Genomic DNA, 22,538 nt, shown 5'->3' with positions numbered 1-22,538 from the left:
TCTCATCAATACCCTGTATGATTGCACTAAGACATCCTTGTTCCTATACTTAAATTTTTTCGTTATGAAGACCAACAAAGAGTTTGCCTTCTTGACTGCCTGCTGCACCTGCTTGCTTACTTTCAGTGACTGGTTCACAAGGACGCCCAGCCTCATTGAACATGCCCCTCTCTCAATTTACAGCCACTCAAATAATATTTGCCTTCTTATTTTTGCTATCAAAGTGGATAATCTCACATTTGTCCCACATTATACTGCATCTTCCACAAATTTACCCATTTACCCAGCCTACCCAAGTCACACTGCAACATTTCTGCATCCTCCTCACAGCTCACCCTTTCTCACAGTATTGTTCATTTGCAAATTTTGAGATAGCAGTGGTTATGGGACCAGGGTAGCAGATACATGGGGACACCACCAACTATAAGTTACCCCCGAAGCCACTCATCCTCCTGACTGGAAACAGTATAGCTGTTCCTTCAGTGTGGGTATGAAATATTACTTCTTCCTCAAGAGAATAAATTGGGCAGATCCCAATTTAAAATATTAAGCATTGGCTTTAGGCCTGACAAATCTCATGCACTTGTCAGCACTCGAAATCTCTGCTTTCATGTTGGAAGCAGATTCTTTACTTGGTAACATTAAATATTTTACTTTTGATCATCTGTTCAGGGCTACAATCTTGACATTGTTTCAAATAAATAAAAACATTTGAAAACACTTGGCAATCTCTTTAAGCACGTTGAATATTCTTCAAAATAAATTGTAAGTAGTGGAAAAAAAACAAATATACCCGATCCTGTTCTTCCTACAATTCCAATTTTTTCCCGAGGTTTAATGGTAAATGTAACTTTCTTAAGCACAACTGGTAAGGTATCACGGTAACACATTTCCACTTCCTCAAACTGGATTTTTCCTTCCTGAGGCCAATCAGGGGGAGGTGCTGTCTCTGGAATATGTGGTGGTGCTTCAGATTCCAAATTCTAAATGTGATACAGAACATTAACATTACAATACCAAATTATAACAGTAACATATCAATGAGACAATAAAGAGGTTTGCTTAGAAAAGATCTTAAGTTTTTTTTTTCTCTGGTGATATAAATTAGGCAGTGCTTCTCAATTTAGGCTATTCTTCTCAAAAAGGCCTCTTACCAGGGCTTTATAGGTACAAAACAAAAACAAGGGAACACAAGGTCATCAACTTGAACGTATCTCTATTTTCTCTCTGGAAGCTGCATTTCCAGCATTTGCTGTTTTTATTTAAGACAAAGGAGGAAGTACACAATCAAAAAATAAAAATTCTCCATCAAGGTTTTATTATACTTTAGTTGAATGTAATTCCACATTAAATTAGTTAGATGATGAATCATTTCTTACAGATTTCTAAGTGGTGTGTGTAGATTATTGTCTGTGGAAAAAAAACCTGACAATTCTTCATGAGGTAAGTTATTAGGAGGTGCGGTTATTTCACAGTTTTAATGTAATATCAAAGGATAAAATGCCCCTAAGAGACAGACAGCTTTGATTAAAGGATATTATCACAATGATCATCAAGAATTGAAAATTGGTAGATCTTCCAGTATACACCTGCCTAAAGAATAGCAAGAGACATTGAAGTCAGAACAGGACCTGATATTCTGGGCAGGATCTTTCTGCTTTTAGATTAACTGCATAAAAGTAGGGATTTCCAGGGAAAAAAAATATAAACGAAAACAAGTTGCTGGAAAAGCTCAGCAGGTCTGGCAGCAATTATGAAGAAACATCAGAGTGAACATTTCAGATCCGGTGACCCTTCCTCAGAACCTGAAAATAAAACTATGGCCTACAGAGGTGGGAAAGCCCGCTGATCTTCTAACAATCAGGCAACTGATGGAGTTGGAAGCAAGGGCATAAAGGTGGCTCTCAGGGGCCAAATCCCTGCATCAGGTCCAGCTTCATGTCAGACTGAGATTAGTGCAGATCAAGGGATCACCCTGAAATGACAGTCTGCAATGGTGATTGTGTAGTGGCACTATCTTTGGAACAGTAATTCAGACACCATTTTAATGTTCTAGGGATCCAGGTTCGAATCCCACAACAGCAGATAGTGCAAATAGAATTTGATCAGGTCAGCAAGATGAGATCACAGCCAGAGTGTGTATATAGTTCGAAGAATTCGGAGGCAATGGGAGAGTGAACTGGTAAATCTTTTTCCATTTTAAAAATTTAAAATTCAGTAGTCCAATGAAAAAAATTAATAATGTAGCTGATTCAGCAACATGTATCAGTCAATCACTTTGAAATAACTCAACAGAAACCTGTATCCCATCACCAAGTCACCCATAATAATTTGCCGTCATCTGCCGCAATCTGGCCTCTTGGATTCAGAATTGACTTGCTCATAGAAGGAAGAAGGTAGTGGTAGAAGGGTGTTTCTCTGGCTGGAGGTCCATGACTAGAGGTGTTCTGCAGGGATTCATACTGGGACCTCTGCTGTTTGTGATATATATAAATGACTTAAAGGAAAATGGGTGGGTTAGTAAATTTGCAGACGATACAAACATCAATGGACTTGTGTATGGTGTTTGTCAAAAGATACAGTGGGATATAGATCAGTTGCAGAAAGGGGCACAGAAATGGGCATCCAAATTCCCTGAGCTATATACTAACTCCGGCTGTGTTGCATTGTGGAAGTGATCTTTCTTGACGTACGAAGCTTTATTATCGTGTACTTTCAATGGCCCTTTCTTAAATATAGCTGAGATGGCCAAACTATTTAAGCTTCAATAGTAATTAAAACCTTTGAAAGCCCTATTCAGGCTTCAGATGTGTACAGATTGCAACGAGTAACACATCATAGAACATAGGACACTACAGCACAGGAATTACTTGAGCCAAGAGCAAACTGGTAATGTGTCAACAAGATTAAAGAGGTAAACATGTGGGTCAAAGATTGGTGTTAGAGAATGGGGTTCAAATTCATGGGACATTGGCACCAGTACTGGGGAAGGAGGGAGCTGTTTCAATTGAATGGGCTTCACCCGAATCATGCTGGGACTAGAGTCCTGGCAAATCACATAACTAGGGCTGTGGATAGGGCTTTAAACTAAATATGGGGAGGTGGGTTCAGTTGCAGAGAAACAGAGAAAAATATAGAAAAAGTTGAAGGGGAGAGGGCTGAGCAGACATTACTAAAGTTTCCACAACAAGTAATGGGACAGAAAGTATGGAGAGGGTCATGAATATAACTTCAGGCACAGCACATGACAGGACAGCTACGAGAAAGGGGGCACTCAGTGCAGGACTGACAGTGTTGTACTTGAATACATGCAGTACATGAAACAAGGTAAATGAGCTTGTAGAGCAGATTAATATTGGCAGGTACAATTTTGTGGGTATCACAGAATTGTGGCTGCAAGGGGATGGGGTTAAGAACTAAATATCCAAGGATGTATGTCATTTCAAAAGGACAGGCAGATGGGCATGGGGGAGGGGTTGCCTTGTTAGTAGCAAAAAATGAAATTAAATCAATCGCAAAAAGTGACATAGAGTCAGAAGGCATAACATCTGTGATGGTAGAGTTGACAAATTGCAAAGGGATAAAGACTTTGATGGGAGTTGTGTACAATACTGGTCAGAATGTGGAGAAGAAAGTAAGTTGGGAAATAGAAAATGCATTTCACAAAAGCACTATGACAATAATCATGGGGGATTTCAACAGGCAGGTGGACTGGGAAAGTCAGATAGGAAAGTGTGAGGTTATGTACTTTGGTAGAAAAACTAGTGGTGTAGACTATTTTCAAAAGGGGGAAAGGCTTTGGAAATCTGAAGCACAAAGGGCATTAGGAGTTCAGATTCAGTGGCAGTTAGGAAGGGAAATGCATTGTTAGCATTTCAAGATGGACAGAATACAGAAGCAGAGATGTACTGCTGAGGCTGTATATGGCTCTGGTCAGACCACATTTGGAGTTTTGAGTGATTTTGGACTCTATATGTCTTGAAGGATGTGCTGGCATTGGCAAATACTGAGAGGCCTGGTTAGAGTGAACATGGAGAAGAAGATGCTTCCACTCATAGGAGAGATTAGGACCTGAGGGAATAGCCTCAGAGGGAAGGGTCAACTAGAGCTGAGATGAGGACGAATTTCTTCAGCCAGCGGGCGTTGACTCTGTGGAACTCATTGCTACAGAGGACAGTGGCAGCCAAGTCATTGAGTGTATTTCAGACAAGAGATAGGCAGGTTTTTGATTGGTAAGGGGATCAAGGCTTATGGAGAGAAGGCAGGAGAACGGCATTAAGAAACATATCATCCATGATCAAATGACAGAGCAGACTTGATGGGTTGAATGTCCTAATTCTGCTCCTTGACCCTATGCCACACTGCTGAATGAGTTAGGTAGCCCATAGCTATCTTGTCTTGCCTGGAGCTGAAATAATTGCAGCCCAAGTGGATTGAGCTCTCAGGTAATCACTTACTGACCATTTAAAAGTTCCAAATAGTGGAAGGATATGAAGGCAGAATTTGGGCCTTCCAACCCAGAAAGTGACAGGGTTCTCAAATGTCACCAATTGCCTAATTAAGTAAGTTCACTTCCTGCTTCCAATCCTCCCACCTCCATGCTCTCTGAGTTTTAGCCCTTTCTTGGGCCATTCAATATGCCCTGTAAATGGCAGAATCTCTGTGAGCGGCCTACCAATTCCATGTACCTGAACTTGAAAACCTTGCATATTGTGGGGCAGCAGTATAGGTGAGTCCAGGTGTGTGACGCTGTCAAATTATTTTTATCGTGTCCACCAGGTGATCCAGATCTGGAGTGTGTCCTACAGACCTGAGGAGGGGGCACTCTTGTGGTGCAGTAGTAGTGTCCCTACCCCTGGACCAGGAGGCCTGGGTTCAAGTCTTACCTGCCCCAGAAGTGTGTAATAATGTCTTCTATGAACAGGCTAATTAGAAAAATAGGTTAAATAAAACAATCAGAGCCCCGAGGAGAAGGCATTTTTTTCCTCCTAATGTTTAATCCCTTTAAAAGAGATTGTGCTTCCTGGGGGTTGGCTCAAGATACCTCTGACACCTCACCACAATCCAGACTGACAAAGCCTTGCTCAATTTGTGGCCTGTGGAGGTATGCGAGTATCCCTTCTATGTACTGCAGTGATATAGGTAACCATAATTAAGATACAAATAAACAATCTACCTCAAACCTACAAATCTTTACAGAGCTAGCAATGTAGATCCTTGATGTGGTGGGACATCATGAGATTAGCACCCCTCTCAGTAGGTTCTTGGCCAAAATTTGTTTTAATTAATCATTAAATTCAATAATAAAATAGTAAATTTGTTCAGCTTCATCTAAGGTATGTTTAGAAGTCTGGACAATTGTCTCATAGCCTTAGTCTGTTTTATGTTATCAAAAGATAATGAAATGGTCCCAGTCAAGTAAAGAGTATATAAAAAAGACCAAAGAGTTCAAGAAAGTGTGTATGAAAACCTCAATGAAAAAGTAGCAACTGGCTGTAGCAACCGGCAACAGGAAAGTTTGATGGCAACACCTTGTAATGTCTGTGATGATGACCTGATAATGAAGACTGTCTGATTGTCTCATTATAACAGGTTTCATAGTTTTTAATAAAGCTCTTTAATTCAAGCTTTCCCACTCACTGTCCCACATCTTAGACCTACATGGTTTTGATAGCGTAGATATAGAACAAACTTACAGCAGCATGTATCTGCGGAGAAAAAGGCAATTTACTTATGAAACTAACACGCGTGTGAAACAGATATATATTTAAATACTTCACACACAATTATGCATTGAAGATGAATAATTCTACGGCAGTCAAGCTGTATAATTAAGATTTAGTCTATAAGTTACTGGAAACACTATAAATATGATCTCAGCTGTGATCACTGCTACAAAACTCACCATTATGTAATGCCTGATCCTTTCTACAGATGTGAACCTGGCTTCCGATTCTGATGCTAAGCGGACCGTAAATTGGAACAGTCCTGTCAGCTGATTGATACAAAACAAGGGCCAAAGAAGATATTCTCATGAAAGAAAATAAATGATCACAATATAAATGCATATTTTGTTAGTTAAAAGAAAAAAAAAATCAAGAGATACTTAGAAGCTATTTTCTAAAATAAAAATTAAGACCAGAAAAAAATCATAACACATTTAAGTTATTACAGAAGATAGCATGTTGCGATCAAGAAAGAAGTGGTGTTGGGTCTCTTGAAGAGCATTAACACGGACAAGTCCCCAGGGCCCGATGGTATCTATTCCAGGCTGTTGACAGAGGCAAGAGAGGAGATTGCTGGGGACTTGACCAAGATTTTTGTAACCTTACTGGAGAGGTTAGGGAGGACTGGCAAGTAGCCAATGTTGTTCCTCTGTTCAAGGAGGGAAACAGGCATAGTCCAGGAAACTATAGACTGGTGAGTCTCACATCATTGGTTGGGAAGCTACAGGAGTGAATTCTTAGGGATAGGATATACGTGTATTTGGAAAAGCATGGCCTAATTAAGGGCAGACAGCATGGGTTTGTGCAGGGCAGGTCAAGTTGTACTAACTTGACTGAATTTTTTGAGGGGGTGATAAAGGTAATTGATAAGGGTAGAGCAATGGATGTTATTTAACGTGGATTTTAGTAAGGCTTTCGACAAGGTCCCTCATGGTAGGCTCATCCAGAAGATTAAGATGCACGGATCCATGGTGACATGGCTGCGTGAATTCAGAATTGACTTGCCCATTGAAGGCACAGGTTACTGGGGGAAGGGTGTTTCTCTGGCTGGAGGTCCGTGACTAGTGGTGTTCCGTGGAGATCCATACTGGGGCCTCTGATGTTTGTGATATACATAAATGACTTAGATGAAAATGTAGATAGGTGGTTTAGTAAGTTTGCAGATGATACAAAGATTGGTGGAGTTGTGGGTAGTCTAGAAGGTTGTCAAAGGATACAGTGGGATATAGATCAGTTGCAGATATGGGTGGAGAAATAGCAGATCGAGTTTAATTCGGCTAAGTATGAGGTACTGCACTTTGGGAGATCAAATGTTAAGGAACTGCATACAGTTAATGGTAGGCCCCTGAACAACACTGATGTACAGAGGGATCTTGGAGTTCAAGTCCATAGTTCCCTGAAAGTAGCCATGCAAGTAGATAGGGTGGTAAATAAGGCATATGGCATGCTTGCCTTTTTTGATCGGGGAAATGAGTACAAGAGTCAGGATGTCCTGTTGCTGCTTAAAGCTCTCAGTAAAAATGTAGACTTAGGCTATGTTCAAAAACAATTATTTTCTAGCGTATAACAGTAAGGAGGTCAACCCCCATCATACAAAACCCAGCAAGGTGCATGAGAGCAAGAGCGAAATATTGGGAATGGTGAAGGGTCAGGGGTTGCTACAAAAATGGTCAGTACGGGGAGGCTGGATGTGGCTCTATGGAGGCAGAAGGAGCATTTCTACTCCTCCTGGCTCATAAAGTCTGCATAAAAATACCTTTCTCAAACTTCACTTGGCTTTTTTTGGCCATAGGACTGACGCTCATAACTTAAACCTACAATTCTTAATCTTCATTATGGGATACTACAATACTTATTAATATCATGAATAATTCTTATTCTCTTGTTCCTTTTCTGAAGGCAGTGACTCATGCCAAGGTACTTTATGGGAAAAGATTCTCAGCATCTCACCCAAATTGTCATTATTAGTGAGGGGCTTTTGTGAATGTTGAGCACCTGCGAATGGAGAGTTAGATATTGAAGGCGAGCCTGATCATTGGCCTCACCCAATGGTCAGACACTTTTCAGGATGGGCTATTTTTCCCCCTCCCCATCCCAGTCACTGTGGTTGATTCTTGCTTGTTCATTATAAATTAAACCAGAATTAACTTAATGAAATTAAAGATTTCAGGGAACAAGTTAAATAGTGGAACACAGTATCTAGACATCTTCAAACTTCTCTGGCCAACTTCCATTTTGTTACTCATTCACAGTTAATTATTGTTCATGGCTTGCAATTTAAGTTCTTTAATTTGAAGTTACCTGGACTGCATGAGAGATGGCAAGGCCTGCGTAAGCTGGCGGAATTCTTCCATGCATGAAAACCATCATTGCTGACACAATGGTGATAAGTATGATGCTTATAAGATCAAGGCGAACGGCCAGCCAGCGCATGCCGCAGCTGAACAGAAAATGGGGACCTTGATTGGAATCTAGGAGCTCCTGATACCTAAGAGAAAATGGCACCTTAGAGTTAAATGGTACAGACTGACTTCTAAAATGTGGGGAGTATGGTAGGTTTAAGCTGAAATTAACCACTTTTTCAGCAAAATAGCATCAATGGCCATGCACAACGTTCGACCACCAGATGTCAGCAGTGTTGTTTCTACCCCATGATTTGTCAACTTCACTTGTAATCTATTGGCGTAAAAGCAGATATTAGAATTTAGTTGGTAAAATGTCAGAGGGTGGATCCTGTCGTGTGGTTCCCTGAGCAGACTGTCAAAGTCATGCGGCAGAATGCCTCATCACCAGAACTTTGCAATAAGTACCAAGACATAGCTTGACTGGTGGTGAGAAGGGCACTGCCCATTAGACCCTTCATGTATGCCCAGACTCTCTGCGCCACTACATGCTGCCCTCGAAGCAGCTGTGCTGGCAAAGAGACTGTCACACATCTCCTTCCAAAAGAAAGCCTGGAGAGAGAATGCAATGGCTTTTGACGTGGTTCGTCCCGAGCAGCTCCATGACACAGGACTCTGTGCTCCACAGGCTGTTCCTGGGATGCACTCCGAGACAAACATCAACTGCGCATCAAGGACCATCAACTCAGTGAAAAATGCTCTTTGATCTGCTGAGGGATGCACTAAAGCTGCAGGAAAGTGAGAGAAGACTGTTCCCCATCACGTCTGCCTCCCAAGCACTGCTAGGAGCTGAACTGACTTACTCCACCTGAGACAGACACTTGCAGGCAACATTCTTGAGATCAAACATTTTACTTACATCAAAGCTAGTGCCAAAATTGGGAGAGTTGTCTCTAGTAAGATAACAAAATAATAGTGAAATGTAATGGGAAAAAAGGATGGAATGCATGACTTTAAAACCATCACTATGTATTGGCCCAATTATTTTTCCACCCTCTAATGCATGTTACCTGAAGACTATACTTGGCCTGAACCTTCCAGGCAAAAATCATAGAGGGGTGCCATGCTTAAAAGATATTCTTAATTTTATATTTTACATACAGTAATTGTACTTTGCTGTAGATTCATATATTTTAAAGGTATTTGCTACTTACCTTTGCAGGAACTCAATTTCTTTGTCATAAGCATGGATAGTAGCTAAACCCTGGACACTGGAGGTGATGTGGGATGTAAACGGTGACTGACTGATACTGTCCATACGCTTAAGCTCACGAACTAAAACCCTGCCAAGAGGTACAGAATTCATCAATTATTAATTTTCTTTCTACTCTGTCCTTTATTCCTTTTGTCCAACAATAGAAATATAAAGAGATATGTATTGAAAGCTAATGACAGTCCTTCATGACTTTATTCTACTCTGCACCTCTGAACTGGGATTGTAAATATCCAATTCAGCCTCACAACAAAATTCATTCATTCAATAAATAAACATACATGTGCTCTTTCCAGCAGCACAGAGATGGTGTTTAACTCTCTTCCTTTTAATTCAGCAACAAAGAAGCTAGGGCTAGAGTTGCAGCACTGCCTCGGGCTCAAATCAACTCATATACTCCATAACACAAATTGGATAACACTGTGGCCTGAATGGCTTGTTATAATTCAGTAGGGTCCGACAGGATGTCAAATGGGACTGACACAGGTAATGATTCTCTGCTGATTAAGGGATATTTCACAAGAATTCAAATTCAAGTGGAAAACCAACATTTACTACATGAGAGGAGAGTGCTGATTGGTTGCCAAGTGGACTGTAACTGATTGAGGCATTGCTTTAGAAAATGCACCAATTGATGCTGGTTAACAGTTAAAAGCCCAAGCTTTTCGAATTTTTTAAACTAGGCAAGTTGGCTCTGATTGGTTGGGGCATTGCTCTGAGAAATAAACCAATGAAGCTATTCATCATGCCCTCATTAGGACATTTCACAAGAATACAAATCCAGTTGCTGTTTATCAGTTCAGCCAGGATCTCAATGAATGGGGAAGCAGACTCGACAGGCTGAATGGCGTACTTCTGCTGCTACATCTTATGGTCAAGGGGAAAACCAACATCTATCGTGGATGAGAGGAGAGTGCTGATAGGGTGGCAAGGATCTCTCAATCAGCACTCTCCTCTCATGCGATTAAGGGATAATTTGGTGAGAACTGAATAAATAGGTGAAAAAAGTAATCAACGTGTTGGAGTTTTGTGATCTGTAACCAGAAAGATATATGTCTGGACTCTGAATAACCAACTTTGTAACATTTGGTGTTTAACGTGGTTAACATAGTTCATTTTAAACAAAGAACTGCAGACGCTGGAGATCCAAAACAAAAACAAATTGCTGGAGAAACTCAGCAGCTTCTGTGGGGAGAAAGCAGAGTTAATGTTTTGAGTCTCTGAAGAACTTCTAATGAAGAGTCTCTCCCCACAGATGCTGCCAGACCTGTTGAGTTTCTTCAATACTTCCTGTTTTTGTTATACATAGTTAATTTATTTAGTAAGCCACAGAGACATCACCTTAAATAGATTTTATAAATTCTTTATTTCAGGTATTTACCTCTTAATGGCGTTTTTAGGTATTTACCTCCTACTGGCATTATGAGAACATCTTTGATTTAAAAATATTATGCTGTTAATATGGAGATGCGTCAATATTACTGTGCCTCAGTTCCTACTGCTCATCTTCTAAAAGAGTTCAATGAGAAGAAGATTAAAGGAAAATTAGATTTTATCCCATCAGTAATTCCAGTAAATTGTCATCCCGTTCAGCTGACTAAGAACTCAGTTAGCGCCAAGACTCCTTGAGAAGAGTTTCATTAATATCAGATCTACTGACAGAAATATGTGCCAGGGACATTACCTTGATATTCTGTTGACTACCATGAAGATAATACTGAGTGGTAACACTGAAATGAGGAACCACGGAAAGACGGAACTGACGACACCAAGACAGAACAGTATAAGAATGATATTCTGGATCAACATCTCAGTCTGTGTGGTCAGTCGCACATCCACTGAAGAAGAGAACATAGAATACCTAGTGTTAAAACACATTATCTTCCCTTATGACAGATGTACGTACAACAATCCTAAAAACAGAAAGTACACAGAGCAATTACGGAACATATAATAAATTTGTTTTATGGGAGCAAGCTCCTGGTCAACTGATGTTGTTTATTTTGGTAGAAGGTAAGTTTAGGATAATGAAAACAAAAGCAAAAGAAGATATGTAGGTCAAAACTTTCAACTCCAGGACCTAGCAAAATGTGCCACACTTAGCTGATTTAGAATCTGATTAATTCAGGCATCAGTTTACAAAAGGCAGAAAATAGGAACAAGAGTAAGCCATTCAGCCATTTCAGCCTGTTCTACCACTGAATATGATCATGCTTTATTATCCAACTCAGTACCCTGTTCCTGGCTTTTTTCCCCATATCCATTGATCTCTTTAGCCCTAAGAACTATATCTGACTCCTGTATTTGATTTCCTGGCCAAACAGAGAATATGGACGTGATCAAGCCCTGAGTCTGTTATCGAAAGCTCTATTTAATTAGTCCCTAGTGGGGTCTGAATGGCTGCAGGAAAACTTGCTGTGGAAAGAATCAGAAAGCTGGTTTGGAACAGAAGGAAAATGTGGGAAGCTTCTCCCCATATTCACATTCATCACTGGAGGTCACGCTGGAGACAGTGAGCACAAAGAATGAAGTTGTATTTGCTGAGGATGGAGGAAAACACCATTGGACCTTACCAAGCTGTCGTGGCTGAAGATAGAAAAAGTGAGAAGCAGTGTCATTAGGGATTTAATGACCACATTAGGTCCAGAAAAGTGCCTCATCACTCAGGCATTGCAATCACCTCACTCAAACTCAATAGTATTCTCCTCTGACTACCATGTGCAATTCTGTGCATTTGTTCTCTCCAGCTGCCTTCACAATTTCCATTTGCAATCCACCCCAAATTTCCCTCTAACACCAATCCCTCACAGTCATCATCCTCAAATATTCTAATTCTATCCTCAGTACATTCTGCTTTTTACACTCGGATCTCTGCCTTTTACAATTGCAGAAGAGAGTTCACAACTCCAGAGACAGTTATAGAATCAGGGTAGGAAACAGCAATGTAGTCATGTTCATAACCATACCATTCCTATAAAAGAAGGTGTCTTGGAGTTTGGCAAGCCAGAGTTGGTGAAGGAGGGATGGGATGACTGAGAAACCTAGTGACAGTATGAGATAATGCACTATCAACTTGCAATCATTCATGTTGAACTGTGTCCAGAATAACTGTCTTGATACTGTCATTAGGCTGTGTTTGTACTCTTTTTCACTATTAGCACTAATTCTTCTCTTTCATCCACCAAAGGTCCTTCATAGGTCACCGAGGAGCTGACAAGGACCACACTGCGGAGTCCTTGGAGGACAGCAACCATTCTGAGGATGCACCATCACGTGATTCCTGAAAACCCTTCACCAGTACAGAAACACATGTCTTGGTGGGGTCTCGGTGGTTTGAATAGGTGGCACAAGGTGAGAAGTACATCACATACTTGTAGAAATACATGCGGTCACTGCGCCAGCAGTGCAGAGGAGCAGGAAATTCTAAGCTTTGCTTTGCTTGGTTTGGTTGCGATGATGAACTTGAAGCATCAACTGTGAAAAGGGAACTTGTGGAGCAGCAAACGTGTGTGCTTCTGTCAACATTTCCAGTGGCATAGCATACTCCCAGAGGGAAAATGGATGAATCTAATTCTAAGATACACCATGTTTCCCAGGAATTGACAATGATGCTCTCCTACATGGAAAGACACGCCATCTCTAAGAATAATCAGACTTGACGGACAACTAATTGCTTGCTGGCTCAGACCAATGGATTGCACACTCTGTCTAATCTGATACAGAGGATGGAGGAAAACCTCACTGATGTAGCTCAACACCAAGGAACAAAGGAACACAGGAAGGGGAGTAGGCCATTCAGTTCCTTTATCCACCATCCTGTTCCACCATCCAGGATAAAGCAGCCTGCGTAATTTTCTCCACATTCATAAGTATTCACTCCCTCTATCACCGACACTCAGTAGCAGCAGGGTGTACTATCTACTAGATGCACTGCATGAAGTCATCAATGATCCTTTCACAGCACCTTCCAAACCCAAAACCACTTCCACCTAGAAGGACAAGGTTAACAAATACATGGGATCACCAGCATCTGCAAATTTCCCTCCATGTCATTGACCATACTGACTTGGAAATACATCACCTACTCCCTCACTATTGCTAGGTTGAAATCCTAGAATTCCCTCCCTAAGGGCATTATGGGTCTACCTACAGCCCATGACCTGTAGCAGCTTAAGAATGCAGCTCACCACCACGTTCTCAAGGGTAACTAGGTACAGGCAATAAATGCTGACCAGCCAGTGATGCCTACATCTCACGAGAGAATTAAAACAAATGCAAGCAAGTTGAGATTCAGGCACTTGAAAATAACTCCAAGAAAGCTGCAATTGGGACTTAAAATCAAGTTATTTCGCCTCAGTGAAATCCATTGATCTGAGCTAGCATGCACTGTTATTTGTCTGATATCTGATTATACACACAAGTGGCCTCTCCTCCTTTAGTGATGGTCATAACTGTGGCTAACTACAAACTTGCTGATTTCAGTTATTAAAGTATTCCCAGTTCCTCATTCTCTTCCAAATCCACTTGGATCAAACACGAAAGTGGGCAGATTGGTACTCACTGCTTTTTTACCTCACAGCCTGCACCTGCACCAGCCTCACCATGCCCAGTGAAACTCTGTCATTAAGAAAATGAATTAATCTGAAAATAATTACTACTCGGGGTTACAAGATGTGTCAAATATATTGGTTGTGGGCATGTCCTTTTTGTTTATTTGGAAACTCTTTTGTTGTGTTTTTTGTTGCACTTCAGTCCTACACTTCTGATCTTTGGGCATCTGATGCAGAGGGGTGTGGACAGATTGGAAAATGTCCTTTTGGGCCTGGCCAGGCTGGCTATAAACCTGGTCCAGGCAGTGGACTGTGGAGGGGGTCACATCTTCTGCCTGTCTGTCCCTCTCCCACGGCTACATTCATGCCTGGGCATCCTTGGAGAGGGAGTTTACAGTGTCTATCAATGCTGTCTGTGCTTTTACAGGGAGATGGGCATGCAGAGTACACCGTGCTTTACTTCCCCATCCTTCTCCATTTGATTTAGTCCAATCCCTCCCTCCTTGCCTACCTCTGTCTTTTGAAAGCTTTCTTTGTCCTTAATAGGCTTTGCAAATGGATAATGAATTGGCTATACAGGTCACAGAGTCATAGAGTGATCGAGTAATACAGCACAGAAACAGACCCTTCGGTCCAACTCATCCATGCTGACCAGATTTCCCAAACTAAACTTGTCATATTTTCTGTGTTTGGCCCATATCCCTCTAAACCTTTCTTATCCATGTATCTGTCCAAATATATTTTAATGGATGTTTTTACTGGTAGTGGTTAGTAGTTTTTAAAAAAAAATTTAAAAACATATGGTAATTTTGGTGGTGTGGAGGTCACTCACTTGTATGTCATAACACTTTTTTTTTCATTATTCATTCATAGGATGAGGGCATCACTGGTCAGGCAGCATTTATTGCCCATCCCTACTTGCCCAGAGGCAACCACATTGCTGTGGGTCTGAAATCACATATAGGCCAGACTGGGTAAGGACAGCAGTTTCTTTCCCTTCAGGACATTAGTGAACCAGGTGAGTTTTTCCTGGCAGTTGACAACAGATCCATGGTCATCATTAGACTTATTAATTCCAGATATCTATTGAATTCAACTTCCACCATCTACCATGGGTCCCTGCGAACCTGGGTCCCCAGAACATTTCCTGAGTCTCTGGGTTAACAGTCCAGCAACAGTACCACTAGGCCATTGCTTTCCCCCAGCTTCTGGGTAGGAAAAAGGAACAAAAAAAATACAAAGTGCGTTGAACATTAAAGCTTTTTTCAAGCTGTAGCATAATATTTTCTAGCCTGTCCAAACAAAAATGAAACAAGCCAATTTCCTTTAAATTATTGCTGTCTGCAGAATATAAAATATCATAAACTGGTCTACCAACAATTCATCACCTCCAGAGATGGAATATTTCACTACCATGATATATTTCAGTGCAAATTGATGTTAATACTCACTTACTGAAACCAATTAAATTGAATTAACAGTTAACATTACCATTCATGCTTTTACCCTTTGTTTTGACCTCCTGAACCAGAAAATCACTGTGTAATTGTCATACAGAAAGGACAATGATGTGCACTAGGACTCACCTGAAAAAATCATAAATCTAAATTATAATTAAGAATCATAACAATGTCTTATTTGTAGAATACACTACTGTTCCAACAGTTATCGGGTTGTATTCTGAATCTTTTAATGTAGTTGATGTCATTTAAGTTTTATGAGGATATAAATTTTCTTTTGAAAAATCAGAATAAAGGGAAGTTATAGTTTTATTCCTATGACCTTTCTGTTTCAAGACAGTTTTCAGAAAGACCCCAATGCATCCTGAGCTACTACCAACAGATTGCAGTTATGACGTCTGGCAGCTACACTGTGTAGTCAGAAAATCTTTCTTCAAGTTGCATTAGGTACACAGACTGCATGGCACCAAACTTTGATATCAATGAGCACTGCTTCCACAAAGTCAACAGAAATTTATACTTTGTCTGCAGCCACAGAGAGAGAAAAAAATGCTTGGCCAAATCAATTCCTTATTCAATTTGGAGGAAAAAGAATGATGACAGATTACTGCAAAGGGCAATCTCACAGTACAAGCAATTCAGTAAAGATTAAATTGTCTGTTTGCTACTGAAAGCATGAAATGGGCAGAACTTCTCCATTTAAAAAATTTATTTATTTCCTATTTACACACACACTTGTGTACCAGGCATGAAGTAATATTCTAGTTATTACAAATTGAAAGCTTTGCAAGATGTTCCTGCGCAGGGATGCTTTAATATGATTAGCTGAGAGCTTAAAATTTAAATTAAATTACTACTGTCCTTTCTCATATTGATGTGCACCCAGAAGAATTTTGCCTTTATAGTAAAATAAAAGTATAACTGCACTCCCTCAGCTTGAAATCAATGAAGTGACTAACTATCACTCCTAGTCTTTCCTCTTTCTCAACAGTGCCCACCCTTGGCTTACAATTTCTCCTGAACAATTATTCAAAGCTTAATATTCTCCAAATGGGAAAAATGTGAAAGCACACCATACAATTACACTATGCCACAAGCTGTACTGTCAATTCTAAGATTTTGTTTAAAAATACATTTACCTATTCAAAACATTTTATAGGTCTTACCTTCATCCATATCCTTAGCAAATCTATTTAGAATGCGACCCAGAGGCGTTGTGTCGAAGAATTGCATTGGGCTCCTCAGAATTTTCTTAAAAAGAGAATCATGCAGCTTGGAGGAGGCCCTAAGTGTGCACTGTTCAGGAAACATAATACATAATTACTAAAGATTTAAATAACCAAGAGTCCATTAGAACTATATTTATTTCAATACAGGGAATAAAGTCAAATTCACCAAATGCTACTTAAAATGTGATGTAAAAGTTTTTAAGGATTTTATTAACAAATAGGTTTTGATAACCTAATGTGTAAAGGCTCCAATTTAGATTTTATTATTCAGTTTTAATGTCACCAGAAGTATGCTATAGGTCAGGTTTCCTTCTGTCTATGAGATCTGGCATTGGTTCCATTTAAATTCCTAGGTTCATTTTAACGTAAACAAACAAGATAAGCACGTCCACATGAAAGTTTAAAGAGAAAAGCACCACCAGCAACTGTTATTGTTCTGGACAGCAAAACTTACAGTCATGAAACATTTGAAAGTTGAGATGTGAATGCACAGCTTTCGTTTTAAGACTTCATTGCTATGCACTGAAACATTACTTAGTCAAAATAGCACAAAAGCAAAAGAAAGACTGGATAGGAAGAGAAAGTGGCACAAAACCCATTGCCAGCTTCATAAGTCACTTGTGGCAATCTGAAATAAATTTTTTTTGTATAAACATATCTTTCTTCTTCCTGAATAGTCTTATCTACATCTTTCCACCTTCCCTTACAAATTGTTCAGAATCTTCAAATCCTTCCTCGTGCATAACAACTCATGCAACACTTATTCACTCATTAACAACACTTAGTCAACTCATTAAATCTAATGCCCTGCTTGGAAAATGAGAGAGGAAGCTATCAAAGGAAATTGTCAATAGTAGGTGGCCTTAGCTGTAGAGGCTATCTCCATTACAGACTAGCCCTCCTCCCGTCCTCATACTAATGTTACATTTGTTGACTGACATTATTTAGTTACGCAAGGTAATAGGAACCAATCAGGCTAACCAAGGATGTTTCTTATGCTAGTCTTTGTTGGCTCCCAGTCATGCAACATCTTGATTTTAAAATTCTCATCCTTGTTTTAAAATCCCTCCATAGCCTTGTCCCTCTCTACCTTGATAGTCTCCTCTATCACCATCTGCCTTGGGGGTTTGTACAGTTCTCTAATTCTAACCTTGAGTGTTTTTAATTTTAATTGTTACAACTTTTGTTGGCCACTCTTTCAATTCCCTACACCTTTACATGCACTTTCCTCCAATACAACAACACTCCTTAAAACCTAACTCTTTGACCAAGCTTTTTGTCATCTGACCAAATATCTTCATCTGACTTGATATCATGTTTAGTTAATGATGCTCCTGTGAAGCACCTTGGGTTGATTTATTATACTAAAGGCTGTACATAAATTGAGGTTCATATTGTTACAATCATATCCCCATTCACTTGCTTGGACTATGTCAAGAGCTCACTCAGTAGTTTTAAGGACAGTTTTGGAAATGGCTTAGTGAGACAGTTTGAATAAGAGATGTGTAGCTTGATGTGCACTGAGAAGTGTCAAAAGTAAACAAGATTAAGATCAACATCTTAGGAACGCACTGCAGTTGCCCATAAGAGAGCGAGGGTTGGACTGCAGCACTCACAGCAAATGTAGGAATGGAATTCTGAGTCTGCTCCTTGATTTCTACTAATTCCTACCATCTAACAATACACAAAGTCTAAAAATCACTTTTTTTTATTCTCTAGCTTGGATCCAAGGAAACTGAAGAATTGCATAACATAATCAGCAGGCATGCACAGCATTCTTATGAAAACAAGCAATTTACTTGCAGAAATGAGATTACCCTGCAGAAATATTCGGTATTGATCATTACCAAGAAGATTGTAACAGTGGGGTTCATCGATGCAATTACTTCTCTATCTTGCACAGATTTGAAATAGGTATTGGTCTATCAATTATAATGAAACAGAGTTATTTGTTTATCACAAACATTATATTTCAGCACCTTAACAAATGTGTAACCACGGAGTGCCTTGAAAAGTAGTACAGCCACCATGGATAGAGCATAGACGCAAGTGTAAAAGTTCTGTTTCGGATGGTCTCTCATGCTGTTGCTGATGTAGGTTGTATTACCTTTAGTTACAGGTGTATTCTGAAAAATAATGTCATGCACAATATCAATCTCTTAAGAAGCCAGTCTACAATCATCTGCTGAGTTCATCAAGGTATTCATTCAACACACATTTAGTGTATGAGATGAATTCAAGATTGAATTTTATTTTCTTTATGATTTGCAGTTCTGTTGCACTTTGAAGTATTACAAGACATAAGGCCCAAGGCACTAGTTTGTGATTAGAACCTACAGCTTTTATAACTGCATATTATCATAGCGAATTATAAACTTAATTTAATAATCCTGGATACATAACAATAATTTACAAATTGCTGCAATTTGGGAACATTTTAAACAAAAAGTTGCAAAAAGCACAATTGCATCTGTATGTTCTAATCATGTTAGTTATGGCATTCTGGGACATCCATGTTTGTTACTATATGTACTGTATTCTACCACTATAAGGAACTCACCCCACTGCCTTGCTTAATCCAATAGCTGAGCCACCAGTTACTGAATGCTATGCTGCCTGCTGTCAGTATGAACAGAAGAATGTTTACAAAGAAGACGAGACTACCTCCTGCAGCCTCGATGTAAATTCCATAGGTTGACCAGGACACAGAACCACCAGCCTTTTCTTCAGCTTGCATAAGCTGGTCTGGTAGCAAATAAAATGACAAATATCAGCTCAGCAAATTTTACCATTGAAATTTTGTTCTTCCATAACTTTCTTTCATGTGTTTCACTGCAATTCCTGTACTGCACTGAATTTGACAATGAGGTTTCTTGAGTGTCCTACCCAACCGAGGAACAAAATTCCAGCCAACCATTTAAGTGCAGAAGAGATCCATTTAATTTCAGAAGTAAACCATCCTGAGACCCCTCGTGTAGTTGAATAAATCAATTTTTATCAAACAGGATCCACAAGGCTTTGCTTAGTGAAATAATTGCTCAGCACATAGTTCTGCTCTGGACTTACTAGTACTGCAGGAGCTGAAGTAAAACAGCTACTCTTTACACTGCATGTAGGGTAAAAGTGAAGGCTTAGAAATATGGTGACTTGTAAAAAGTATATATCAAAAAAGGGATAATTGAAAGACATTGACATTCTTGAGCTAGTTTCCATTTCAATGTTGGTTTGTTAAAAATGGAAGAGTTCTTGCTATACTCACTGTCACACGGAAACATCGAGGTTCAATGTGAAATTTTTGCGCTAATACAAAAAGCAAAACTGTTTTTTTTAAAGGAAATGGACTTTGAAGAGAGCTTGGTTAAAAGATGGTGCTACCAAATTAGGAAACGTTGGTATGAAACAATATCAAAGTTCTGTGAAATGCCAGGAATGTTTGGTCAGATAAGAATGTACTGCTACCTGACAAACATTGTGCCAAAGCTTTGTGGCATTTGTACAGCATTTAATCTGAAACCTAATTGAACACAAAACTTGTGGTAGCAGACCATGTTATGGGTTTGAAATTTGTCTTCTATTACAGAACTGAAACAGCGGTAAAGAAATGCAAAAACAAAAATTGCTAGAAAAGTCAGCAGGCCTGGTGGCATCTATGGAGAAAAATCAGAATTAACGTTTTGTCGGTTCTGAGGATGGTCACTCAACCCGAAACGTTAAGTCTGATTTCTCTCCACAGATGATGCCTGACCTGCTGAGGTTTTCTAGCATTTTCCGTTTTTGCTTCTGATTTATAGCATCCGCAGTTCTTTTGGTTTTTGATAAAGAAATGCAGCCTATTTTCTTTACCAAATAGTTTTCTTTTCCATTGACTTTGAATGCAGAATAAATCTACTTTAAAAGTGCTTTTGCCCATTTATAAGTAAGGATATAAGGCAAAATGAAGACCTTTTAATACTGAATAACAGCCTGAGCTTATAAATTTAAGATTTTACAGGCATAATGTAAATGAGGTAGCGTTGTATGTGGGTTGGTTTCATCCAAAGTAGTTTTGACCTTGAATGTCCCTCAACAAACATAATTCACTCTGGATGACAATGCATTCTAAAACTGTCATCTATTCTGATTATCAACTTGACATTTTAAATTGATCATGAGAGGATTTGTTGCCCTAGGAAGTCAGCTATGTTTTTCCATAAGACCTTTTTATTCTGTTCACATAGATGAGGTGAAATTACATAGGAGATGAAATTAGTCTTTATCAGTATAGCCTGGAGTGGGCAAAAGTGGATTCTATGTTCAAAGTCAATGGAAAAGAAAATCATCTGGAGCAAAAAAGGGGCATTGTTTCATTATTGCTAGTTCTGCACTTTAGCCAAAGAGATCATTCATACCCGTTACATCATCACCAATTTGATGCACTGCCAAAGCTTTGTAGTTTAATAGGTTTTTAGATTAAATGCGATACTATATGTCTCAAAGCAATAACGCCACATTTTTGGTAGAGTGGCCCATTTCTTGCACACCAAGTTTTCCCAACATTCTAGATAATTTAGATTTTCACATACCAAAAGTTCCTAATTTAATAGCAGCTTTTTTGACCAGCCTACTTCTAGATTCTATTTAATTCAAAAATGTTTTTGCTTTTTGTATCAGTGACAGGAATTTCACATTGAATCTCTTTGTTTCTGAAGGTGGTCATCACTTGCTGACAAACATTCCTCTATTTTCAATGAACAAACAAAGAAATGAGACAAAAAGCCCAAAAAAGTAATGCAGACCACCCCCATATAAAAGAAAGCAGACCCTTTGCATTGTCAATAATGGGATTTGCATGTCAATGTCAAATTGGCTACATGGGTCATTTATGAATGGCAGTTAATTGTTAAAAACAAAAAAGTCACGGTGATTTAGTGGTGGAAAGGCGATTTGGTTTTTGGTAAGAGCATTTCCACATGTATAAATGAGAAAATAAAAGTAGACCCCTGGCAAATGCTGCTGCTCCTGTCCAACCCTGCAAAGTTTTAATTCTGCTCTTGTAGTCAAGTGGTTGTGTTCCTACCTCTGAGCGAGGAGATGCAGGTTCATGTCTCACCTTTTCCAGAGGAGTGTAAGAACATCCCCGAACAGGTTGGTTAAAACAAAACAAGCAAACACCAAGGACTTTTGTAGCCTAGTGTTTCAGTTGCTACCTCTGAGCCAGGAAACTGAGGTTCAAGTTCTACCTGCTCCAGAAGTGTGACATAACATGTCTCAACAAGTTGACTAAACAATATCCATAAAAAAGACCACGGGCAGCTCTTGTGGTGCCATTGCAGTGTCTCTATCTCTGAACCAGGATGCCTAGGTTCAAGTCCCAACTGCTCTAGGGGATTGAACAAAGGTCAAAAACTAAAGCAGACCCCCTCCTGCATGTACATTTCTGATTGGTTACACTGATGATTTACTGGTAGCTGTTAACAGTTAAAAAAAAAATGGTGTTTTGAAGGTTGGAATGTTGTTCACTTGTACGTAAGAACACTTCCAGATTTCAAACATAAAAAATAAAGCAGATACCTTCATGAATAAAATAAAGTAAATCCCAAGGGCTCTTGTGCGTAGTGGAAGTGTTTCTTACCTCTAGGCCAGGAGGCTTGCGTTCAAGTCCCATCTGCTCCGGAGGTGTGTAAAAATATCACTCAACATGTTGAATAGGAAAAATATAAAACAGACCCAGCCATGCAATGTCCTTTAATATATTGCGAGGGATGAAGTAAGTGTGTTTAATAATCTTATGTTTAATTCTATAATACAATTCTGGTCAATTTTGTAATATATTTGTCTTATGTTAAATTGTAAATAAACTATGTTCAACTGTCAAAAAAAGCAGGTCCAGGGATGGATCTGGTGAACTGTCAGCTCAGGCAACAAGCCTATGTAGCCATGAGTATTGGCTGCAATTTGGTGTTCATCAATAAAGGATGT

General features: G+C 39.5%; 1 protein-coding gene across 1 annotated transcript; it reads right to left on the bottom strand.

Annotated features, from left to right (window-relative positions):
• Window positions 1-793: 793 nt before the first annotated feature.
• LOC109920676 (ATP-binding cassette sub-family C member 5-like) lies at window positions 794-19,325 on the bottom strand (the record flags this gene model as incomplete). Its single annotated transcript, XM_048621279.1, has 8 exons — window positions 794-983; window positions 5,906-5,995; window positions 8,028-8,214; window positions 9,283-9,411; window positions 11,026-11,179; window positions 16,518-16,647; window positions 18,560-18,706; window positions 19,141-19,325. Coding segments are annotated over 8 exons (1,212 nt in total), but the record flags the coding sequence as incomplete, so codon positions are not given.
• Between the last annotated feature and the right edge of the window lie 3,213 nt (window positions 19,326-22,538).

Source organism: Rhincodon typus, unplaced genomic scaffold (genome assembly GCF_021869965.1).
Source record: "Rhincodon typus isolate 14 unplaced genomic scaffold, sRhiTyp1.1 hic_rhity00000367, whole genome shotgun sequence".
NCBI lineage: Eukaryota > Metazoa > Chordata > Chondrichthyes > Orectolobiformes > Rhincodontidae > Rhincodon > Rhincodon typus.
Note: the sequence above shows the minus strand (reverse complement) of the source record. Positions and strands in the feature narration are given on the sequence as shown.